Here is a 21,351-nt window from a genome sequence, read left to right as displayed (position 1 = left end):
CTGCTGGGGCAGTGCTGCTTGCGCGCCATACTCTGCAAGACCCCGGGCTTAGCTCGCTGTTTGGAAGGCATTGGTGCAGATTGGAGCCGGGTGGGGCATCACAGATCGTGTCACACTCGTTAGATGTAGTCGTCGCCATTGCTTGACTCCAATAGTCTGGTCGTAGGTCATCTCCACGACGAACATGTCTTTTGCCACAAATAGAACTGCTACATTGCCTGCAAAACTCACCACAATATGCCCCGTACGCTGTCGATCATCCTTTTAGCCAGGAACGCAGTGCGGTCGCTCCATCACCTTGCCGTCGGGTCTAAACTGAAAGATGAGCTTTCGCAGGTGCCAATGGCGGTGCGGATCTAGTAAGGGCGTGGCGCTTACCAAAGACTGCCTCAGTCATACTCTCCATCGGTGTTTTTCTTGTGTTGTTCATATTATAAGGATTCATATTATAATAGTCACTTGAGTCCTGCCAAGGTTTTAAAAAGACCGGGGCGATGAGGAAATTAGGATACCAATAGATCGTACCGAAGACTATACAATACCATTAAGTTGCGCCCCGTAGACAGAGGGTGCGCACGGCGTTTCAAATATCTTTTGTGCTATCATTCGTCTCTGACCGTTGCCCGCTGCCTACCTTCTCGGCCTCGGCTGATTAGATTGTCTGGGTCCAACAATTTTCTATCAACAAATACACAGTCTTTGGCGACTCACGACGTAGAGACTCGAGACTCGCAGAAAAGATTTGTAGTTGTAGTTGTAGTTGTGTATGTGTGTGTTTCGAGCATCAATGTGCTGAATCATGACCAATATAGTTGTTTTTACAAGCTTGCAATCTAGCAGGGTCGTTCTCTACGTTGTAGAGTGTATCAAACGACCAAATAAGCTCAATTTTCGAAGTCCGAAAAAGTTTTGTTTATCTATTCGATCAAAAATAAATCAATAACCTTATTAATTAATATTTTTGAAGTCGCATTGTTTGCCTCAAAACATGCACTTTTTCCCAGAATTCAGAAACTTTAAGTCTGCTCTAGTATCTGGAATGTGATTCTGAATAATATTTAATATTTTTTCTACTAGTCCTCTACTATTAGGGAACAATTTAAAGCAATAATTCTTTTTTTTTTTTTTTGTATATTTAAGAAAAAACTTTAATTATAAGAACAAAATATAGTCATTGGTCGTATGTAACAATTTACTGGTCTCGGTGTTACGTGTATTATAGTACCTACAATGGCGCTTGCTTCCATCATGGCATATGGCTCTAGTGGGTCCTCTATATTTGGCTTATCTTGGGCGTCCAGTGATGGCCGGGCATTGTAGCAAGAGGTTTGTCGCTGGAAGTTATACTGAATCTACCCGATCGCCAAATGTACTAGTTAACCACCGATACTGGACGTTTTCGGATCTAGCATATTAGCGAGGTCCACGACCAGAGTCACAGGCACTGCAGATGTGTCGCAACAATATTGGCAGCCGCTGCAGCAATCTGACACCACCCACAAGGCGCAAGTCAACAGTTGCCACGGGTGCCGAACAACTGCCAGCGACGGTGGAGTTCCTGGAACGGCGGCGACGGCAGCACCGCCCGCGAAGCCGGCTGCAATCATAGTTTTTAGCTTCATTTATGATCAGTCTTAGGTTAGGTTAGGTTAAGGCGGTAGCCGGGAGGGGGGGATAAGAGCCTCCCGCCCCCAAGCTCACTTGGACCTATAAAAGGTCCGTTGTGTTGCCGCATGGGCATGTGCCCCTTCGCGTTGCCCGAACCGTGAGAGCATACTACTGCAGGTTAAGGGCAGTCCCATCCGGTGGCTTGGATGTATTTGGACAAGGTCCCTGGTTTGATTACGGACAGGTCCGAAATGTCCGTGAGGAAAGCGGCCCCGAGAATACGAAGACGACGATTTCCAAGGGCTGGGCAGTGGCAGAAGAAGTGGGGGACCGATTCCTCCTCCTCCTCGTCGCGACAACTCCTGCAGAAGTCGTTATGAGGGATTGACAGTCTAGAGGCGTGAGTGCCGATCTGCCAGTGTCCCGTAATGGCTCTAGTAACTGCAGAGCACTGTGCTCTGCTGAGTTTATACAGCTCTGCTGAGCGCTTCTTCGATCGATATGGCCATATCAATCTTGAGACTTTACAGGAAACGGTTTGCTGCCATCTCCTATTGGCATTTTGCTCGAACAATTCGTGCGTTAGGAGCCTGCACGTAGCCAAGGGCATCGCTACTTGCTCCCTCTCGGGTAGGAGAGGAATCGTAGTACCCTGCCTGGCTAGCTCGTCGGCGGCGTCATTCCCCTCGATGTCCCTGTGGCTGGGGACCTATATAAGGAAGAGATCTAACTGCTCTGCGATCTCGTGCAGAGACCTGCGGCAGTCATTTACAGTCGCTGAGTTCGACGATATTGAGCCTAGAGCTTTGATAGCTGCTTGGCTGTCCGAGAAGACGCACACTAAGTGCGTATCTAGAAGTAATTTGGAGACGATCGAAATGGCCTCCTTGATGGCTTCAACCTCCGCTTGGAACACACTACAGTGATCCGGGAGCCTGAAGCAATGACTGATGTTCAGCTCGCTGCAGTAGACTCCGCCTCCCACGCGGCCGTCTAGCTTTGAGCCATCAGTGTAGAAGTGGACCGCATTTGCAGGTCCTGGTTCGCCCATCTCCCAGTCCTCCCTAGATGGGATTGATACCTGGAAGGGCGTCGAGAGGTGATCACTGGGGATACAGTAATCTGTCCTCTCTGGTAATTGCGGGAGTCTCATCAGGAGTCCCGAGTGCCCAACCGCGGATGCTTTCCACAGTCTGGCTTCTCTCATTCTGAGGGCGGAAAGTGTTGCCACCTTCTTTCCCATGAGATCCACAGGGAGGAGGTCCAGCACAGTATCCAGGGCTTCCCCTGGAGTAGTGCGTAGCCCGCCAGTTATGCATAGCTCTGCCATGCGTTGAACTCTGCTGAGTTTATTGAGGCATGTCCTTCTTTCCAAGGCTGGCCACCATACCACCACTCCATAGAGCATGATTGGTCGTATGATGGCGGTGTAGAGCCACCGAACTATATAGGGGGTCATTCCCCATTTTAGTCCGATGGCTTTCCTGCAAGTATAGAGGGCCACTGTGGCCTTCTTTACTCTATCCTCTATGCTCAATTTCCAATCGAGCTTTCTATCGAGGATTAGGCCAAGATACTTGGCGTTGTTGCTGAAGACTAGCGTTTCCCCACATAGTCTTGGGGAATCAGTACCGGAACTTTGTACTTCCTAGTGAAAAGCACCAGTTCCGTTTTAGACGGGTTGACGCCTAACCCGCATTTGTCTGCCCATTTCGACATTTTCGTGAGAGTACTTGTCATGCACTCACACAATGTCTGCGAAAATTTTCCGGAGAATGCTATGGCAACATCGTCCGCGTACGCCACCACACGGCAGCCACCCCGCTCTATCTCCCGCAGCAGTGTGTTCACTGCCACGTTCCATAGGAGGGGCGAGAGGACTCCGCCCTGCGGTGTGCCTCTGCTGACAAATCTGGTACACGTTGACGTGCCCAGTGATGCCTCAACCGTCCTGCATTGTAGCATCTGATCGATCAGGCTTACCGTCCTGGAGTCAACGCCCAGATCCGTCAGTGCGCCCGTGATGGCGGTCGGAAGGATGTTGTTAAAGGCGCCTTCTATGTCGAGGAAGGCTACTAGGGTGTACTCCTTAAAATTAAGGGATGCTTCGATGATCGATGTGATCGAGTGTAGGGCCGTTTCGGTGGATCTTCCCTTCCGATAGGCATGCTGGGAGTCTGAAATCAGACTGGACGGAATGCACGCCGTTAGATGCAGCCCCAGGAGCCGCTCCATCGCCTTTAGAAGAAAAGACGATAGACTTATGGGTCTGAAATCTTTTGGGGCAGTGTGCGAGGGCTTGCCTGCCTTGGGTATGAATACGACTTTGGTCTGAAGCCAGGTGTCAGGAATGCACCCGTGGGAGAAGATTCCCTCGTAAATTATTTTGAGCCAGTTAATGGCTTTATGTCCCGCGTGAATCAGTTGGGCAGGGAAAATGCCGTCTGGCCCCGCGGACTTGTAGGGTTTAAAGCTTCTGATCGCCCAGGAAATGTTCTCCTGGCTTAGCAGTCCCAAGATGGCATTTGAGGCGACAGAAGGAGGCGCGAGGTAGTTGGGTCTGTTTTCATCGCAGCCAGGGAAGTGGGTATTTAGGAGAAGATTTAGCGACTCCTCGCTGGACGTAGTCCACGACTGGTCGGTGTTCTTCAAGTAGCCCAGGGTGGGTGTTGTCTTCGAGAGAACTCTGCGCAAGCGTGAGGCCTCTGAGTTACTCTCGATTTCGCTGCAGAACTTACGCCAGGAGGCGCGTTTGGCTTTTCTAAGTTCTTTGTTGTAGGTTGACAGACTGGCCTTGTATTCGGCCCAGTTTTGCTCAACGTTTTCAGCCTTAGCTTTATTGAAGAGTCTCCGGGAGGCTTTCCGGAGTTCACCCAGTTTCGGATTCCACCATTCAGGTTTCTTCCGGCCTCTGTTCTTGCCAGAGGGGCAGGCTTTATTGAGCGCCTTATTGCAGGCGTCGGTGAAGATCTTAAGAAAACGAGTCGTGGCCTCCCTGCAAAACTCCTCCTCAAGTGAAGGCTCAGGGAGAATACGATAGAGGTAATCAGAGTACCGAGTCTAGTTTGTCCGCCTGATGTTCCAGAATCGAACTGGCTTCGGTACTGAGAAAGAGAAAACAGTTTCCACGGTCCGAGAAGGAGTGTTCTTCTAGGACCCTCCAGGATACAATGTTACTCTGTATCTCATGAGAGGCAAGCGTGAGGTCCAGGACCTCCTTGCGGGTTTTAATGATGAAGGTGGGGTTACTACCCCAGTTTAATAAGACCATCTGAGTGGTTAGTAATTAACTGAAAAGGTACTCACACCTTTCGTTTGTGTCAGTGCTTCCCCACTGACAGTGATGTGCATTGGCATCGCACACCACAATTAGGCCGATGTCCTTGGCCGAGCAGTCTGCGATTAGAGCCCGGAGAGGCGCGTGTGGAGCGGGGTCTGGTTGTTCATGCCCCATGTATGCGGAGCAGATCCTCAGTGAGCGCTCCTGGCCTTCGAGGCTCACTGCGGTGTGGTCTTCATTGCTGAAATTTGGGAGCAAAAATAGGTGCAACTCTCTTTTTGCAAGAATGCAGGTACGAATTTTACCTGCGGTTTCAGCTACATATAGCTTGTAGTCAGAAGTCCTCAGACCGGAGACCCTGTTTCCGAGGATCCAGGGCTCCTGAATGAGGACTATGTCGGCTCCACCCTTGGCCAGGTGGAGCAGTAGAGCAGCGCATGCTGCCTTACAATGGTGGAGGTTTATCTGCAGGAGCGTCAACGACATTCCTGAGGCTCGCCTCCACCATTGTTGCTTCTAGATCGCTGTCAGGGGACTCCGGCTCCTCCCCGACAACGATGTGGCTGAGACCTCTGGCTAGGTCGCTCTCGTCGAACGCGTAGTCGTCCAAGATATCGTCCGACATCATGGACGCCGCATCCGACGCCGGGTTGTCTTCCTCGCACGAGGCCCCCTCTTTCGGGATCTCCGGCAGCTCCGGGTCTGGCTCGACCTCCGCTTGCCTGCCCTTGCGATCGGACTTGTAAGTGGATATGGTGACCTTCTTGTAGCCATAATCCACTACACCGTCCGACTTTGCGAGGAGATCAATGGATTCCTTATTTAGGACGAGGATAATCTGGCGCCTCTGCCCTTGGATATCCTCCACCTTTGCCACCTTCCAATCGGCTGTAGGAAGGTGGGGGTTGCAGACCTGCAGTAACCTGAGGATCTTCTCAGGCTCTGCAGGCTTAGCCGAGACCCACGCTCTGGCTTTCGGGCGACTAGGGACATCTTCCCACTTCACGGCCTCCAGTTTCGCCCCTGGATAGACCCCTTTTAGGTCCGCCACCGCCTTCATGTAGAGGGCCGCAGAGCGAGCGTCTTGGCAGGCGATGGCTTTCACCTTGCCTTGATGCCACCCTGCGTCCTCACACTTTGGCGGTGGTCCGCCGTTCTCCTCCAGTTCCAGTAGGAACCGGTCCTGGAGCTCGTTCTCCACCAGGTGCCACTTATCGCGAGGGACATGGCCGTCCTCGGCGCCCCTGTCCAGGACACCGATCAGGGTTTTGCCCCTCGCCACCCCAGCGAACGACCGGTTCGTGAGGTGGGTCTTCACCCGCTTGGCTTGCTGGGCTTGGCCTGGCTGATTTGCGGGGTCCTCCGCTGAGCGTTGCCGCTTGTTGGCGGCCTTGGCTGCGCCCTTTCCGGCTTTGGCTGGCTGGAACAGTGGAAGGATTGAGCAGGCCCACAGCCTCTGCTCCTTTCCTTCGGCTGACGCCTTGAAGTTCGGGTCTTCGTTGGACAGGATGAAAGCCGCTCGTCTCCTGTCCTGGTACGACGGCTTTCCACCCCGTGGTGCAGAGACGCTGCCCGCCGGGGCTCCCATGGGTTCTTCGGTCCCGGTGCGCTTACCAGCCGCGATTACGCTCTGCTTGGCAGCCACCCCGGTATCCGCTTCGCCCTTGGAGCCACCCGACTTGGAAAGACCCGATTGGCTTTTCGGGCCCCCCCTCGCTGCGGCTGCTGCCTGAAGACGGTGGACCGACTCAGTCTCCTTCCCCGTCTTCTTTGGACCCGGTTTCCCAGGCGCTGGTGCAGAGGGATTGGCTTGTCCCTCCGGTACTTTAAGAGGAGTACCGAGCTCCTTTGCGGCTTTGTTGGTTTTTATATGTTTATTATTTGGCATAGTAGTTCCCACGAGTAGGCGGGAAGGGGATGGTCACCCGAGGCATAGCCCGCTTGTATCCAGGCAGGTATCCAGAGTCCGCATATTAGCGACCGGGCACCCCCCCGGCCATGCATCCCTCGGCATATAACAGTGTCACCTTGGATTGGGGTAATTTCACTGAGAGTTTTCTTCTCTCCGCCCGACTACCATTCGCCAGCATCCTAGCAGAGACATGACCGTGCTAGGACCTGTTTCCAGCCGCCCTCACGGGGAGAGTATAGTCGCACTTCCACCGGTGTGCACAGTTACGGCGGGTGACGGTTCGCTCGCAACCCTCTGTGTCCTAGGGGGGGGGTGTGAGACGCAGACCGCACCGGGTATTACTAACCGGAGCGGCTGCGCCTCAGTTCCGAGTTCACAGTTGTGCGAGCCGACCCGTCATCCGTTTGTCCCCCTGTAGCACCCGATGGCTGACGGCCTATGATCAGTCTTAAGTTTGAATCTATTAAAAGCGCAGCGTTTCGCTTGCAGTGGATAACTAAGTCTCATATCGGCCAGCTACCGCTACCGAATTTGAAATCAATTACAACCCAATCAATTATATCCAATATTCTTAGCTTGCTAACGCTTCTAAGAGATTGTAACTAACGTAATCAATAAAGAACTTAATTCACCAACGCGTTGTGTTTGTGTAATTAATTCATTGGCGCCCAACATAGAAAAAACCCAAACCAAAGTGTACAAATTTTTTGTTGTGAAAACTCAAACAAAAAGTGAAAAAAACAAAAAATATTAAATACATTTTTTTTTTGTGTGTGAAAACAACGAAGAACACAATATTTAAAGAAATGAGGGGGAACGTTGTGAGTTGCTGCGGAGACCGCAACTCTACATTTATACCCGATACTTAGTCAGTATGGCTCTCCTCCGGCAGACGCCGCTAATATTAAACGACACGACAAAGAGTGCGTGCTAGAGAGACAGAAAATCAGTCTGAGCGTGACGTCGGGCGCTGCGTAGCCACTGCAAATTTATTTGTTCCTTTTGGCTATAAAAATTATCTGATCTGATCCAGATTCAGCAATCTGATAGATATGGTTGCTATCTATGATTCTGCGTTTTTAGTTTTCTCGAATCTGCAATATTGTGGATGCAACAGATTTTCGTCCTTTGTGGGGGCGGAAGGGAGTGGCGCGAAATTTTGAGATATACGTTTTATAGTGAGATCTAACAGGAGTGCGGATACCAAATTTGGTTACTCTAGCCTTAATAGTCTCTGAGATTTGTGAATATCCCCAGATTTTCATCCTTTGCGGGGGCGGAAGGGGGTGTGGCGAAATTTTGAAACAAACTCGTCTCGGTCCGATATATTAGGAGTGTGGATACCAAATTTGGTTGCTCTAGCTTTTGTAGTCTCTGAGATCTAGGCGCTAATGTTTTACTCTAAGCAAAGCCGCCTATGCTACGTGTGTGTTAGAGAGAGACAGGGCGAGAAAAAATGAAATTGTTTTCTTGATGCTGGCTATAATAATAATACGATCCAATTCAGATTCCGCAGTCTTAAAGATATGGTCATTCTCTACAATTCTACGTTTTTGGTTTTCTCATGTCTTTAAAATTGTGGATGCCACAGACTTTCGTTCTTTGTGGGGGCGGAAGTGGGCGGGGCGAAGTTTTGAAATATTTTTGTAGCAGTAACATATCACAGAAGTCTGGATCCAAAACATCGTTGCTCTAGCTCTTATAGTCTTTGAGCACTAGGCGCTGAAGGGGACGGACAGACGGACAGACGGACGGACGGACAGACGGACAGACGGACAGACAGACATGGCTCAATCGTCTCGGCTATTGATGCTGATCAAGAATATATATACTTTATGGGGTCGGAAACGATTCGTTTTGGACGTTACACACATCCACTTTTACCACAAATCTAATATACCCCAATACTCATTTTGAGTATCGGGTATAAAAATGGCAACAGATATTATCATATACAGTAGAGTCCGGTTATAACGACACTCAAGGGACCGACGATTTTACGTCGTTATACCCGGAAGACGCTCTAACCGAAAGGAGAAAAAAATAAGTTGTTATACCCGATACTCAAAATGAGTATTGGGGTATATTAGATTTGTGGTAAAAGTGGATGTGTGTAACGTCCAGAAGGAATCGTTTCCGACCCCATAAAGTATATATATTCTTGATCAGCATCAATAGCCGAGTCGATTGAGCCATGTCTGTCTGTCCGTCTGTCCGTCTGTCCGTCCCCTTCAGCGCCTAGTGCTCAAAGACTATAAGAGCTAGAGCAACGATGTTTTGGATCCAGACTTCTGTGATATGTTACTGCTACAAAAATATTTCAAAACTTCGCCCCGCCCACTTCCGCCCCCACAAAGAACGAAAGTCTGTGGCATCCACAATTTTAAAGACATGAGAAAACCAAAAACGTAGAATTGTAGAGAATGACCATATCTTTAAGACTGCGGAATCTGAATTGGATCGTATTATTATTATAGCCAGCATCAAGAAAACAATTTCATTTTTTCTCGCCCTGTCTCTCTCTAACACACACGTAGCATAGGCGGCTTTGCTTAGAGTAAAACATTAGCGCCTAGATCTCAGAGACTACAAAAGCTAGAGCAACCAAATTTGGTATCCACACTCCTAATATATCGGACCGAGACGAGTTTGTTTCAAAATTTCGCCACACCCCCTTCCGCCCCCGCAAAGGATGAAAATCTGGGGATATTCACAAATCTCAGAGACTATTAAGGCTAGAGTAACCAAATTTGGTATCCGCACTCCTGTTAGATCTCACTATAAAACGTATATCTCAAAATTTCGCGCCACTCCCTTCCGCCCCCACAAAGGACGAAAATCTGTTGCATCCACAATATTGCAGATTCGAGAAAACTAAAAACGCAGAATCATAGATAATGACCGTATCTATCAGATTGCTGAATCTGGATCAGATCAGATCATTTTTATAGCCAAAAGGAACAAATCAATTTGCAGTGGCTACGCAGCGCCCGACGTCACGCGCAGACTGATTTTCTGTCTCTCTCGCACGCACTCTTTGTCGTGTCGTTTAATATTAGCGGCGTCTGCCGGAGGAGAGCCATACTGACTTAGTATCGGGTATAACTGTAGAGTTGCGGTGTCCGCAGCAACTCACAACGTTCCCCCTCGTTTTTTTTTTAAATTGGATTTGAAAGTTTCATTTTTGCAGTGCTGGTCTGCCCGGTCGTGGGTCTCCTGTTTTCGGCTGCCGCACATCGCTGTGACGCTGCTGTTCCCTCGGTTTTTTGGCTCTCCTACTCTGTCGCTATGTCCCGTGTCTGTGTTGTTGGCAATTTTCTCGGCGCCTGCTGCTGTGAGCTTTACATGAGTCGGAGGGTAAACAACAGAATGGTTCTGGCTTTCCGACATTTGGTCTGGCTGTTTTCTTTTGCTGCTCAGTGCTACTTATTCCTGATGGCTACTTGTTAATTCGCTTTCGGTACAGTTTGGCTACCAGACATGGTCCCACAGGCTTCTGTGGATTGGTTTCTTTTGACGGATTTTGGGAAATGTTTTGCAAATGGGTTCTGTGTATCCTGACGTAGCGCCTGGCAGGCTTAGCGTTTGCTTTTTCTTTTGTTCGTGATGCGGTTTTGTCCGCGACCACGACCGCTTGCTTTCGACCTCGTTTTACGAATCCCCAGCCCAACTGAACTCGGCCCGCGTCAACCTTTTTGCCTGCAGCCTCTGCCTCTGCTTCTGTTGCTGTCTGCATATGATGCTGCCGCTGCTATTACTTTCGATGCTGTTGCCGATGCGTTGTTGTCGATGCTGTTTCTGTTTGCCGCTGCCGATGCTGATGCCATCGATGCTGTAGTTGTCGAGGAGGCTGCTGGTGTCCCCGCTGATGCCGCCACAAATGCCGCTGTTGCTAATTCCGTAGTTGTCGATTAGAATGCGGATGTCTGTCGCTGCTTTCTTGTGTTTTGTGTTTAACACTATCAAATTTTTAAAATTTATTTCCTCAGTGTCTCTTTTTTTTCGTTGTTGCCAATTTTTGCTCTTCACTGCACTTATCAAACTTCTCGATGTCGGGAAATATTTGTTCCTATAGTCCTACAAACTCTAAGGAACTAGTTTAGCTTCGGGCTCTTACCACAGGGGGGAAACAACGGAAAGGCTCAAACAACCAAAATGTAAAACTCTTTTTCGTAAGAAATACACTTGATTTGAAGTGCGTTTACAAATTGTATTTACTTCTGACAATCACAGTCATACATCAACTTGAATTATACAAATAGATATATGGCGATCAGGTAGGTTCAGTATAATTCCCAGAGACAAACGTCTTGCGACAAAGCCCGGCCATCGCTGGACGCCCAAAATAAGCCAAATATAGTAGACCCACTAGACCAAAGACAATACAATGCCAAGATTTTGCATGAGAAACAAATTCCATTTCAATTTGTGTTTGACGCTTCTTGGTACGGGCGAGCTTGGTACTTTCTTTAAGGCTATCCTTCGGGTCCAACCGCGGCCCGGGAAACCGCCACCCCTGAGTACGGTCTTGTCGTCAAAACTAAAAATAATTGTTTCAAATCGTTCTCTGATAGTAGAGGACTAGTAGAAAAAATATAAAATACTATTTAGAATCATATTCCAGATCATAAAGCAGGCTTAAAGTTTGCATATGTTGAGGCAAATAATGAGACTTCAAAAATATGAATAAGGTTATTGCTTTATTTTTTATCGAATAGATTAATGTTTAATGTTTATAGTTCAACTATGGACAGTTAAACTATGTAAAAATAGGAAGGTACAAATCATAAAATTATCTGCTACTGGAAAGTTTGCTGACACAATACAAGGTAGAAGAAAGTTATTTATTTATTTATTAAATTAACAAATTATCTGTTAATAATGGTACTTAATTACTAAAGGCGGAAAAAGATAAGTTAAAAGTTAGCTAAATTTAAGTGATTATAAATATTGCATGCGATTAGTTAAAGAGACAGTTCAGGGGATAGGGTTTGGCAGAGTGAGTTATAATTATGGCATAAAACCCTAAAAGTTTCATGATCAGCATAATTAGACCTACATATGGGTAAACGGATAGTCCTACAAGTACGGGTAGGTCTAGATGGAACGGCCAAGTCAATCTGACCCAAGAGAGTTTGGGAGTCAACAGTCCCGAGAAGGAGCTTGTGCACGAACATTACGCCATTGCATATTCTGCGATGGTGCAACGACGGCAGGTCAATAAGATTTAGCCTAGACCGGTAGGGTGGCAAGATTCTACCCGAGTCCCAGTTAAAGTTCCGAAGGGCAAAAATTAAAAATTGCTTTTGCACGGATTCAATAACAGCCTGCTGCTCTTTATACTGCGGGCTCCACACACAAGAACAATACTCCAATATAGGACGTACTAACGAGATGTACAGTTGTTTCGTAACGTACGGGTCGTCAAACTCCTTGGACCAACGCTTGATGAACGCTAAAACACCCTTAGCTTTATTTACAGTTGCAGCTATATGGGTGTTGAAACACATCTTATGATCAAAAAGGACTCCGGGGTCATTTGAACTCGAAATTCGCTCAAGGACATGATTTCCTAGAACATATGAGACAAAATGAGGAGCGCGACGGTAAAATGTCATAAGTTTGCATTTGGAAAGGTTCAGAAAAAGAAGATTAGTTGAACACCACAATAGTAGTTCACTTAGATCAAGTTGAAGGCGTGTGTGCAAATACCAATCAGAGTAAGAAAGACAGATTTTGACATCATCAGCATACATTAGTGTAGTAGAGTATGTTATAACTTGAGGAAGGTCGTTCACAAATAAAATAAACAGAAGCGGGCCCAGATGACTTCCCTGTGGCACACCTGAAGTAACATTAACAGTATTTGACAACACGTTAGAAAAGAAAACACGTTGAGTATGGTTAGAGAGATAGGACAAAATCCAATCTGGAAGATTCGTTGGGAACCCTAATAAAAAAAGCTTTTGAATAAGCAGAGCTTGGTTCACAGAATCGAATGCCTTGCTGAAGTCCGTAAAAACTACACCCGTCTGCAAACCAATTTGAAAACCACGGTGGATTAGGTTAGAAAACTCAAGAAGGTTAGTCGATGTTGAACGATGTCTGAAAAAATCGTGCTGCGACGGAGATATCAAGCTGCAACAAAGATGTTGCAGTTGCCGGGTGACCAGGAACTCAAGAAGCTTCGGGATGGCGGAAAGCTTTGCGATACCACGATAGTTTTCAATGTTTGATCTTGAACCTTTTTTGTGAAGCGGAATGATGTAGGACTCATTCCAAATTACTGGGAGACAAGACTGTTCCAAGGAGAGGTTGAAGAGAAAGGTCAAGGGTTTGCAAAGGGACTGGGCACAGTGTTTTAAGATGCAACTTGGTACCTTATCTGGACCCGCAGAAAACGATATGTCCATAGATGACAAACCTTCCAGAACAACGCTTTCCTCGAAAAAGGGCAGAAAAATGCTGTTAGCTTGAGGTAGCTGGTACGGATACGGAGTGGATGCGTTGTAAATATGAGACGAGTACGTTGTTTGGAAAAAGTTAGCGAATAAATTTGCAATACCAACAGCAGAAGCTTCTGTTTTGTTCTGGTAATGAAGGGACGGAGGAAAAACGTTAGACTTGCGCTTAGAGTTAACGAACGAATCGAATTTTTTAGGATCACTACGAAAGTTACTACTACATTGTGAAAGGTAATGATTATAACACTGACTATTGACGGCAAGGAACAGAGAGCGAGCGGAGGAGTATAGAGCTAAGGCCAACGTGGAGCCCGACTTCTGGTACTTTTTATAGAGCCGGGATTTATTATTTTTTATTTTTTAAGTATGACAAATACTTGGAGAACCAGGGAGGCTTGGACGATACAGGTACAGTGATATCTGGAACAAACGTATTAAGGGCGGAGTAAATAGAACTATAAAACGAGTTAACAGTTGCATCTATGTTCGGTAATGAATAAAGAAACGACCAATCAACACGCGAGAGATGTAGATCTAAATCGATAAAGTTTGTTTTGCGAAAACACTTTATGTGACAAGGAGCCATGGAACTGTCAGCACCTCCAGATTGTGTACACTCCAGTGATATCAACAAAGTTGGATGGTAAGGATCTTCAGGGAGAGATATTGGGCTTGCTCTAGATACCGTAGCAAGAGAACCATCGTTAACAAAAACGAGGTCAAGAAGTCTGTCCCTAATGTTTTTAACGGCATTAATTTGGACAAGGGAAATATCCGTTAGCCCATTGATAAAGTCATTATGGCAATTGGGAAACAACAGGTTAGCGTCATTACAAGGCAGCCAAGAAAGAAATGGGAGGTTAAAGTCCCCCATGACAATAATTCGATCATTGCACCCTAATGCTGAAACAACATTATTTATTGCTGAGAGGTGGTGTAAGTAAAGCTCAGCATCAGACCTGGGAGGAATGTAAGAGCAGGTTAAATAGAAAAATGCGGAGCCAACACGAACTTTGACTGCAACAAATTCAATTCCATGAATGTTATTGAATGGGAATAACTCAGATGAGAAAACAGATTTAACTGCATTCAGAACCCCACCTGCAAAAGATGGGCGGTCCATTCTATAAATAGTGTAACTATCAATGAAAATTTCATGATCATTGACAGAGGAGTTAAGCCAGGTTTCGGTAAACGCGATTGCATCGAAATCAAAGGACGCGCTATTAGTATGAATTTGACGCAATTTTCCCAGCAAACTGCGAACGTTCTGATAGTGCATGGAAAAATAGTACATCAGTTTTTTGGAGCATGTTCGGTAATTCTTGGATTCGAGTTCGAATCTTTGAGAAGGAACTCATGCACAATTGTATGCTCAGGCCATATTGACGGTTCTAGAGAACAGGATAGTAAAGAATCAGGGAGAAGAATTTTAAAGAATGATATGTTGCGCTTATGTTTAAATGTAAATTTAGTCACAACTATATCAACAGGCGAAGTGTTAAGTTTAGCGGCAAGATGTTGTTTAACATCCTCCGTTGTAGCCTCAGGAATAAGACGATAAAAAAAATATTGCTTTCCGAGGGACCACTGCTCTAAGTTGAAGTCCCGAGCGAGATCGATCATTATTTCTGCACGGATCTCGAGACAAATGGATGAAGGCACCCATCATAGAACCCAGCAATCTTGGGAAAAGGGCTAAGCATGTAAGCTTGCCAAACACACCTAACGCATTCGGGGACGAATTATATACATACATGCAACGCATTGTAGCATATATGTTACGCTTCTGCTACAAAACCAACAAAGCGCATACAACGACACTCTCCGCAGGAGAACTGAATCATGTCCGCACTATAATCCTGGTGGTTATGAATTAGTGGACTGTATAATCGTTTATATCTTGAGCTTATTTATTATTTATTGATTATTTAATATTGGTGGTTATAGTACAATTATATTACAAGAATAGCGGGGGGTTCGATTCTGCGGCGGTACAAACTATGTGTGCGGGCGGCTTCGTCTCGAAGTTTCTACTGCATCAACTCCGCGAAAAGAAGTCGAGCAAAAAGGGAATTGAAAGATCACGCGATAAGACTCGACGCGACGGTTTCAATGCAAAACAACGGAACGCATCGCTGTGTGCGTGTGCAGCTGCGGGTCTGGCCATGCGTGTGAGAACATTACAGCTATGTTCTGGACCCGAGTAAACAACAACACAGCTATGCGCGTAAAAATAGTTACTTAGGCGGTGTACTACAATCATGAGCGTGTAAATAGGTCAATCGCAATATACATGTAAAAACTACGAGGCTCATTTCTCACCATACCGGCCCCCCTGAACGACTGTTCAGAACAAGGGAAGCACAGCAAGTTTGGTAATAGGCCTCTTGTACACTCCTCGGGCGGTTTTGACGGTGACCACTCGAACCCTCTCGTCTTGGCCAGGATGAACTTCGGTGATTCGCCCAAGCAGCCACTTGCTAGGCGGTTGATTTGGCTCCTTCAGTACCACAAGAGTGTCCACGGTTATGTCGTTGGACTCCTGCTGCCATTTCGTGCGAGGTTGCAAGGAAGTAAGGTATTCCAGATTCCAACGTTTCCAGAATCCTTGAACCTTGGCTTGCAGTTGTCTCCAACGCTGCAGTCTGTTAATGTTGACGTCTAACAAGGACGGCTCCGGCACCGACATGTGAGGTTGACCTGTAAGAAAATGAGCGGGGGTAAGGGGATCCAAGCTGTGATCGCTGGGCGCGCACAGTGGGCGAGAGTTGAGTAACCCTTCAATCTGAGTTAAAATTGTTGAATATTCCTCGAAGGTTAACGCACTGCTACCAATTACTCGGCGAAGGTGGAGTTTGATAGATCGTACGCCTGTTTCCCAAAGACCTCCAAAGTGCGGGGCAGATGGCGGAATGAAGTGCCAGTTGATGTCCTGACTCGTCAGAAAATTAGCAATTTCCTCGTCTTGACTTTGAGATACAGCTATCCGTTGCATCTCCGTTAGTTCCTTTCTGGCTCCATGGAATGTTGTGCCATTGTCCGAGTACAAGTCGGATATAGGGCCACGTCGAGACCAAAAACGTTTGAAAGCGGCGATAAATGCAGGAGTCGTCAAATCACTGACGAGCTCGATATGAATTGCTTTGGTGGACAGACAAACAAAGATGGCAAACCAAGCTTTGCCAAACTTCGGTGTCCGACCTGCTGATGTCTTGATGGTAACTGGTCCAGCGTAATCCAATCCAGAATGTAGAAAGCAGCGGGTGGGCTGAACGCGAAAGGCGGGAAGATCAGCCATGAGTTGTGTACTCGTTCCTTTGCGCTGGAGGAAGCATATCTTGCAGTTGAATACAATTTTGCGGACTATGTTACGGGCTCCCAGGATCCAATACTTCTGTCTCAACGTGTGAAACATAAATTCGACTCCAGCGTGTAACGATGTGACGTGCTGGTGTCTAGCTATTAAAACAGCGACTGGTGATTCCTTTGGAAGAAGTATGGGATGTTTTGCGTCATAGGTTGTCATCGAGTTTCCAATGCGTCCTCCTACGCGCAGAATTCCTTGGTCGTCAACAAATGGAGTGTAGTGAATCAACTTGGACTTTTGAGAAAGGGCTTGTCCAGTGCTCAGCTGTCTGTACTCCACTTGGAAGAACTCCATCTGGACATGTTTGATTACCCTAGAGCGGGCATATTGAAGCTCCCATGACGATAAAAATGATGACAGGCGGTCCTTGCAACGAAGACGATGTACGAACCGAAAGCAATAGCTAAGTGTCCGCAAGAGATGTGACCAGGAGGAAGCTTTGTTGATCATACAGTTAAGATCATTTCCTTCATTGGAAATGTGTAGACTAACTTGGGGCTTGACCTTTACTTCCATCCGCTCAGCGTCCTCAGTCGACAGTGCGAACTTGGCCTTAACAGGTGGCCAAGTGCGATGTGATTGGGAAAGCCACGGTGGTCCATTCCACCACAGTTGATGTTCTACCAGATCCTTTGGTAAAAGTCCGCGTGATGCACAGTCCGCGGGATTGTCCTCAGTGCGAATGTGTTGCCAGCAGCTACGTGGGCAAGCTTCTAGAATCTCAGCCGTGCGATTACAAACATAAGTGTTCCAAGTCCGTGGGGGTGATGAGAGCCAATGTAGTACAATTTCGGAGTCTGACCAACACGAAGTACTTGAAATAGGAATAGTTAGAGTTTGCTTAACCAGAGACATCAATTTCGACAGAAGATGGGCGGCATTCAACTCGAGCCGTGGGATGGAGATAGGTTTGATGGGTGCCACCCGGGTTTTTGCGGCGATCAGTGTTACAGCGTAGTCATTATTGACTCTCACGCGACTGTAGATGACAGCGGCGTATGCATGAGATGACGCATCGGCGAATCCATGCAGCTCCGTTGCTTGAAGTGGCGAGGATAGATAGCGGGGTATGCGACAGCTTTCCAGTAAATGAACTTCAGCTACAAACTGTTGCCACCGTGCGCATAGCTGCGCGGGTAGTGGTTCGTTCCAGTCGACCGAGCTCAGCCAACTATCTTGAAAGAGAACCTTTAGAAATACAGTTGTGGGGGCAAGCAACCCCAGTGGATCGTAGATCTTGGCAAGCTCGGACAGCAAAATCCGTTTTGTCAGAACCCCTGTGGCGTCGGGAATGGTCAACTTGAAGGAAAGCTCGTCCACAGCCGGGTCCCAGCGTATTCCAAGAACCTTGACATATTGAGTTGGGCTCTTTCCCTCTAGGGCTTCAAGTGGATACTCACAAATGTCCTGTGGCAGCGATTTGAGTAGTGACCAACAGTTTGAACTCCATTTTCGAAGTTTAAATTGAGCTTGGCTCAATAGCAAAATTAATTCATCTTTGAGTGCAATGAGATCGTCGATACTATCGCAACCAGTAGGGATATCATCCACGTACGCGTCTCGTACAAGCACAGCAGCAGCCTTCGGATACAAATCGGCATGATCTTGCGCGATCTGCTTGAGGACTCGAACAGCCAAGAACGGCGAAGACGCTAAACCATACGTCACGGTCAGCAATCGATAATGATCGAGTGTAGCAGTCTCCTCCTTTCGCCAGACAATCCGTTGGTAATGCGTGTGATCTTCTGAAACCAGGATGCCTCTAAACATTTTCTCAATGTCCGTACAAAACACATAGCGATGCTGACGGAAACGTAGACATACTCCAAGTAAATCCCTTTGAATAGGTGGTCCGATGTGTAGTCGTGAATTAAGTGACGATCCATTGCAGTCCTCCCCAGAGCCATCGAATACAACTCGGCATTTCGTGGTGGTGCTATCTGGTTTAAATACTGCGTGGTGTGCTAAGTAATTGTGATTGGCGGGACCGTTTTCTACGGTACTAGAAGGAATCACCTCCATGTGTCCTCGTTGTATATAATCCTCCATAAACTCGACATACTGTTGTTTGAGCGCAGGAAATTTTCGAAATTTCCGCTCGAGAGAAGAAAAGCGTCGTAGTGTTTGTGGCAGTGTGGACCCCATCGGAGGGGCAGATTCCTTGAACGGGTATTGGACGATGTACACGCCATCGTTTCTGCGGGCGTGCGTATGAACGAAGTGTTGCTCAGCGGGATCACTAGCATCAATGGTAGCGTCACTTGGTTGAACTCGTTCCATGTCCATGAACGATCGAACCAAAGTGTCCAGATCCTCGTGCGCGTGATGTGCTAGTGCGTGGTTGTGAGCATCACTACTGAGATGGTAGCTGCCTGTAATGACCCAACCAAAATTAGTATGAAGTGCAATAGGATATTCAGAACCAAACTCTTTGCGTTGTCCAGTGTACAGGTTCCAAAGCTGATCAGCTCCTAAGATCACGTCGATTTCGCCTGGTTTACCAAATGTAGGGTCCGCTAAGGGTAGATCACGAATCCTTTTCCACATCGGTGTGTTAGACTCGATCCTCTGGGCTGGAATCGAGGATGTTAAAGTGTTCATAATCAGACCTGTTACCACCACTGAGGCCGAGCTTGTGCGGGAGAGCAGCGTGAATGTGGCGCGACCTCTAGTAACCCCAGCAGGATTTGCGCCTAGACCAACCACTGGTATACGAGCGTGGGTGCGCGGCAAACCAATTCGTTGAATAAATGATTCGGCGACCATCGTTATAGTCGAACCAGTATCCAACAGTATCCTGCAGGTGGTCTCGTTGCCCCAGGAGTCGACTATAGTGGCCAAAATCGTTGGCAATATGGCCTGACTCTTGGCCACGAATTTCCTCTCCAATGTATGATGGCTGACCACGGCAGGATCAGCGTCATCAGGGAAACTGGACGAGCGGACGGGTGAGTCAGCGGAGTTATTGACATGAGCGGAAGCCGTGACAGAGCGTATGTCCTCTGGATGAACAAGAGTGTGGTGCCTCAGCTTACACAGACGGCACGTGTTTGTGGAATTACAGTCCTTGACTTGATGAGATCGGCTTAGACAATTGAAGCACAAATGACCATCCCTTGCGAACTTGCGGCGGTCCACAACATCCAGAGCCTTGAATTGAGTGCACGCATAAAGGCTGTGTTGCTCGTGACAATATACACAATCACGAGCAGACGTATTTGGCACGTCCACATGATGAGAAATTGCACGACGTTTATTCAGCACCGTGTGTGTATCCTGGATTAGCTTTGGATCTTGACAAGACTCAAGTGCATCGCAACGGGCGAAGACAAAGCCGAACAGGTCATTTATGGTCACATTTTCCTTGCACGATTCACTGGAGGTGGCCCACGCTTCCTTGCATTCCGGGTCTAACTTTGAGAGCAAGATATGGATTAGCCACACATCGCGGCTGTCGCAGCTCAGCGCATGTAGACCACGTATACTTTCGTCAGCGGTGTCGACTATCTTACGCAACTCGGCGATGTTTGAACCCTTTGCGGTTGGCAACGAAAGAAAGTTTTGAATGAACGAACGAGCAATCAGTGACTTCTTGTTGTAGCGATTTTCGAGCCTCTCCCATGCGTCCTGGTAATTGGCATCCGATACGGGAATATGTTTTATCAGAGACAACGCTTCACCATCCAGATAGGATTTCAAATAATGAAACTTTTGGCACTTGGACATACTACTCTTCTTGTCGACTGAGCCTAAGAACAAGTCACTAAACTGACACCAATCCTCGTATCTGCCCGAAAACGTCGGAATGCGTATTTTCTCGAACTGCAGCTCTGTGGTTCCCGATGAGTCCCGAATCCTCTCCAGAAGTTGAGTTTGTCCCTCAAATAAGCGTTCCACAGTGGTCGATAGCAGTAGATTTGAGTTGTCGTGCTCAGTCTCGTGACTGCTCCGGTCACGTATGGCTTCAGTGAAGATACTATGCGCATTAAAGAACCTTTTCTCATATTCGGGGATGTCCAAATCCGGATCCACGTATTCCTCTTCATCATTATATTGGACCAGCTCTTCAGACAGCTCCATAAAGCGGTTGAAAGTTGCAACAAGTCGGTCCAACTTGTGCTCTAATGTTTGCACAGAAGTACATGACTGTACAAACTCTTGAGCCTCCGCAGCCACGCGAGTTAATTGGGATTTGCAGGCCCCACGTTGCTGAATTAGACGATGCACTAGGGCCTTCATGGCAAACAGCGGGTAACGGTATCACTCAATATGTATATGTATAAATAAACTCAAACGCGGAGATCCGGCTCGAAGGACCAATTTTTTGTTATGGTTATGAATTAGTGGACTGTATAATCGTTTATATCTTGAGCTTATTTATTATTTATTGATTATTTAATATTGGTGGTTATAGTACAATTATATTACAAGAATAGCGGGGGGTTCGATTCTGCGGCGGTACAAACTATGTGTGCGGGCGGCTTCGTCTCGAAGTTTCTACTGCATCAACTCCGCGAAAAGAAGTCGAGCAAAAAGGGAATTGAAAGATCACGCGATAAGACTCGACGCGACGGTTTCAATGCAAAACAACGGAACGCATCGCTGTGTGCGTGTGCAGCTGCGGGTCTGGCCATGCGTGTGAGAACATTACAGCTATGTTCTGGACCCGAGTAAACAACAACACAGCTATGCGCGTAAAAATAGTTACTTAGGCGGT

At 47.2% G+C, this 21,351-nt stretch overlaps 1 protein-coding gene across 1 annotated transcript; it reads right to left on the bottom strand.

Annotated features, from left to right (window-relative positions):
* Positions 1 to 15,336: 15,336 nt before the first annotated feature.
* Positions 15,337 to 18,760, bottom strand: LOC117186559. Its single transcript, XM_033387504.1, has 2 exons — positions 17,521 to 18,760; positions 15,337 to 17,448 (listed from the first exon to the last, which is right to left on the bottom strand). The coding sequence occupies exons 1-2, from the start codon at positions 18,681 to 18,683 to the stop codon at positions 15,615 to 15,617; spliced, it is 2,997 nt and encodes a 998-aa protein (XP_033243395.1). The 5' UTR covers positions 18,684 to 18,760; the 3' UTR covers positions 15,337 to 15,614.
* Between the last annotated feature and the right edge of the window lie 2,591 nt (positions 18,761 to 21,351).

This window comes from Drosophila miranda, chromosome XR, assembly GCF_003369915.1.
Source record: "Drosophila miranda strain MSH22 chromosome XR, D.miranda_PacBio2.1, whole genome shotgun sequence".
NCBI lineage: Eukaryota > Metazoa > Arthropoda > Insecta > Diptera > Drosophilidae > Drosophila > Drosophila miranda.
Note: the sequence above shows the minus strand (reverse complement) of the source record. Positions and strands in the feature narration are given on the sequence as shown.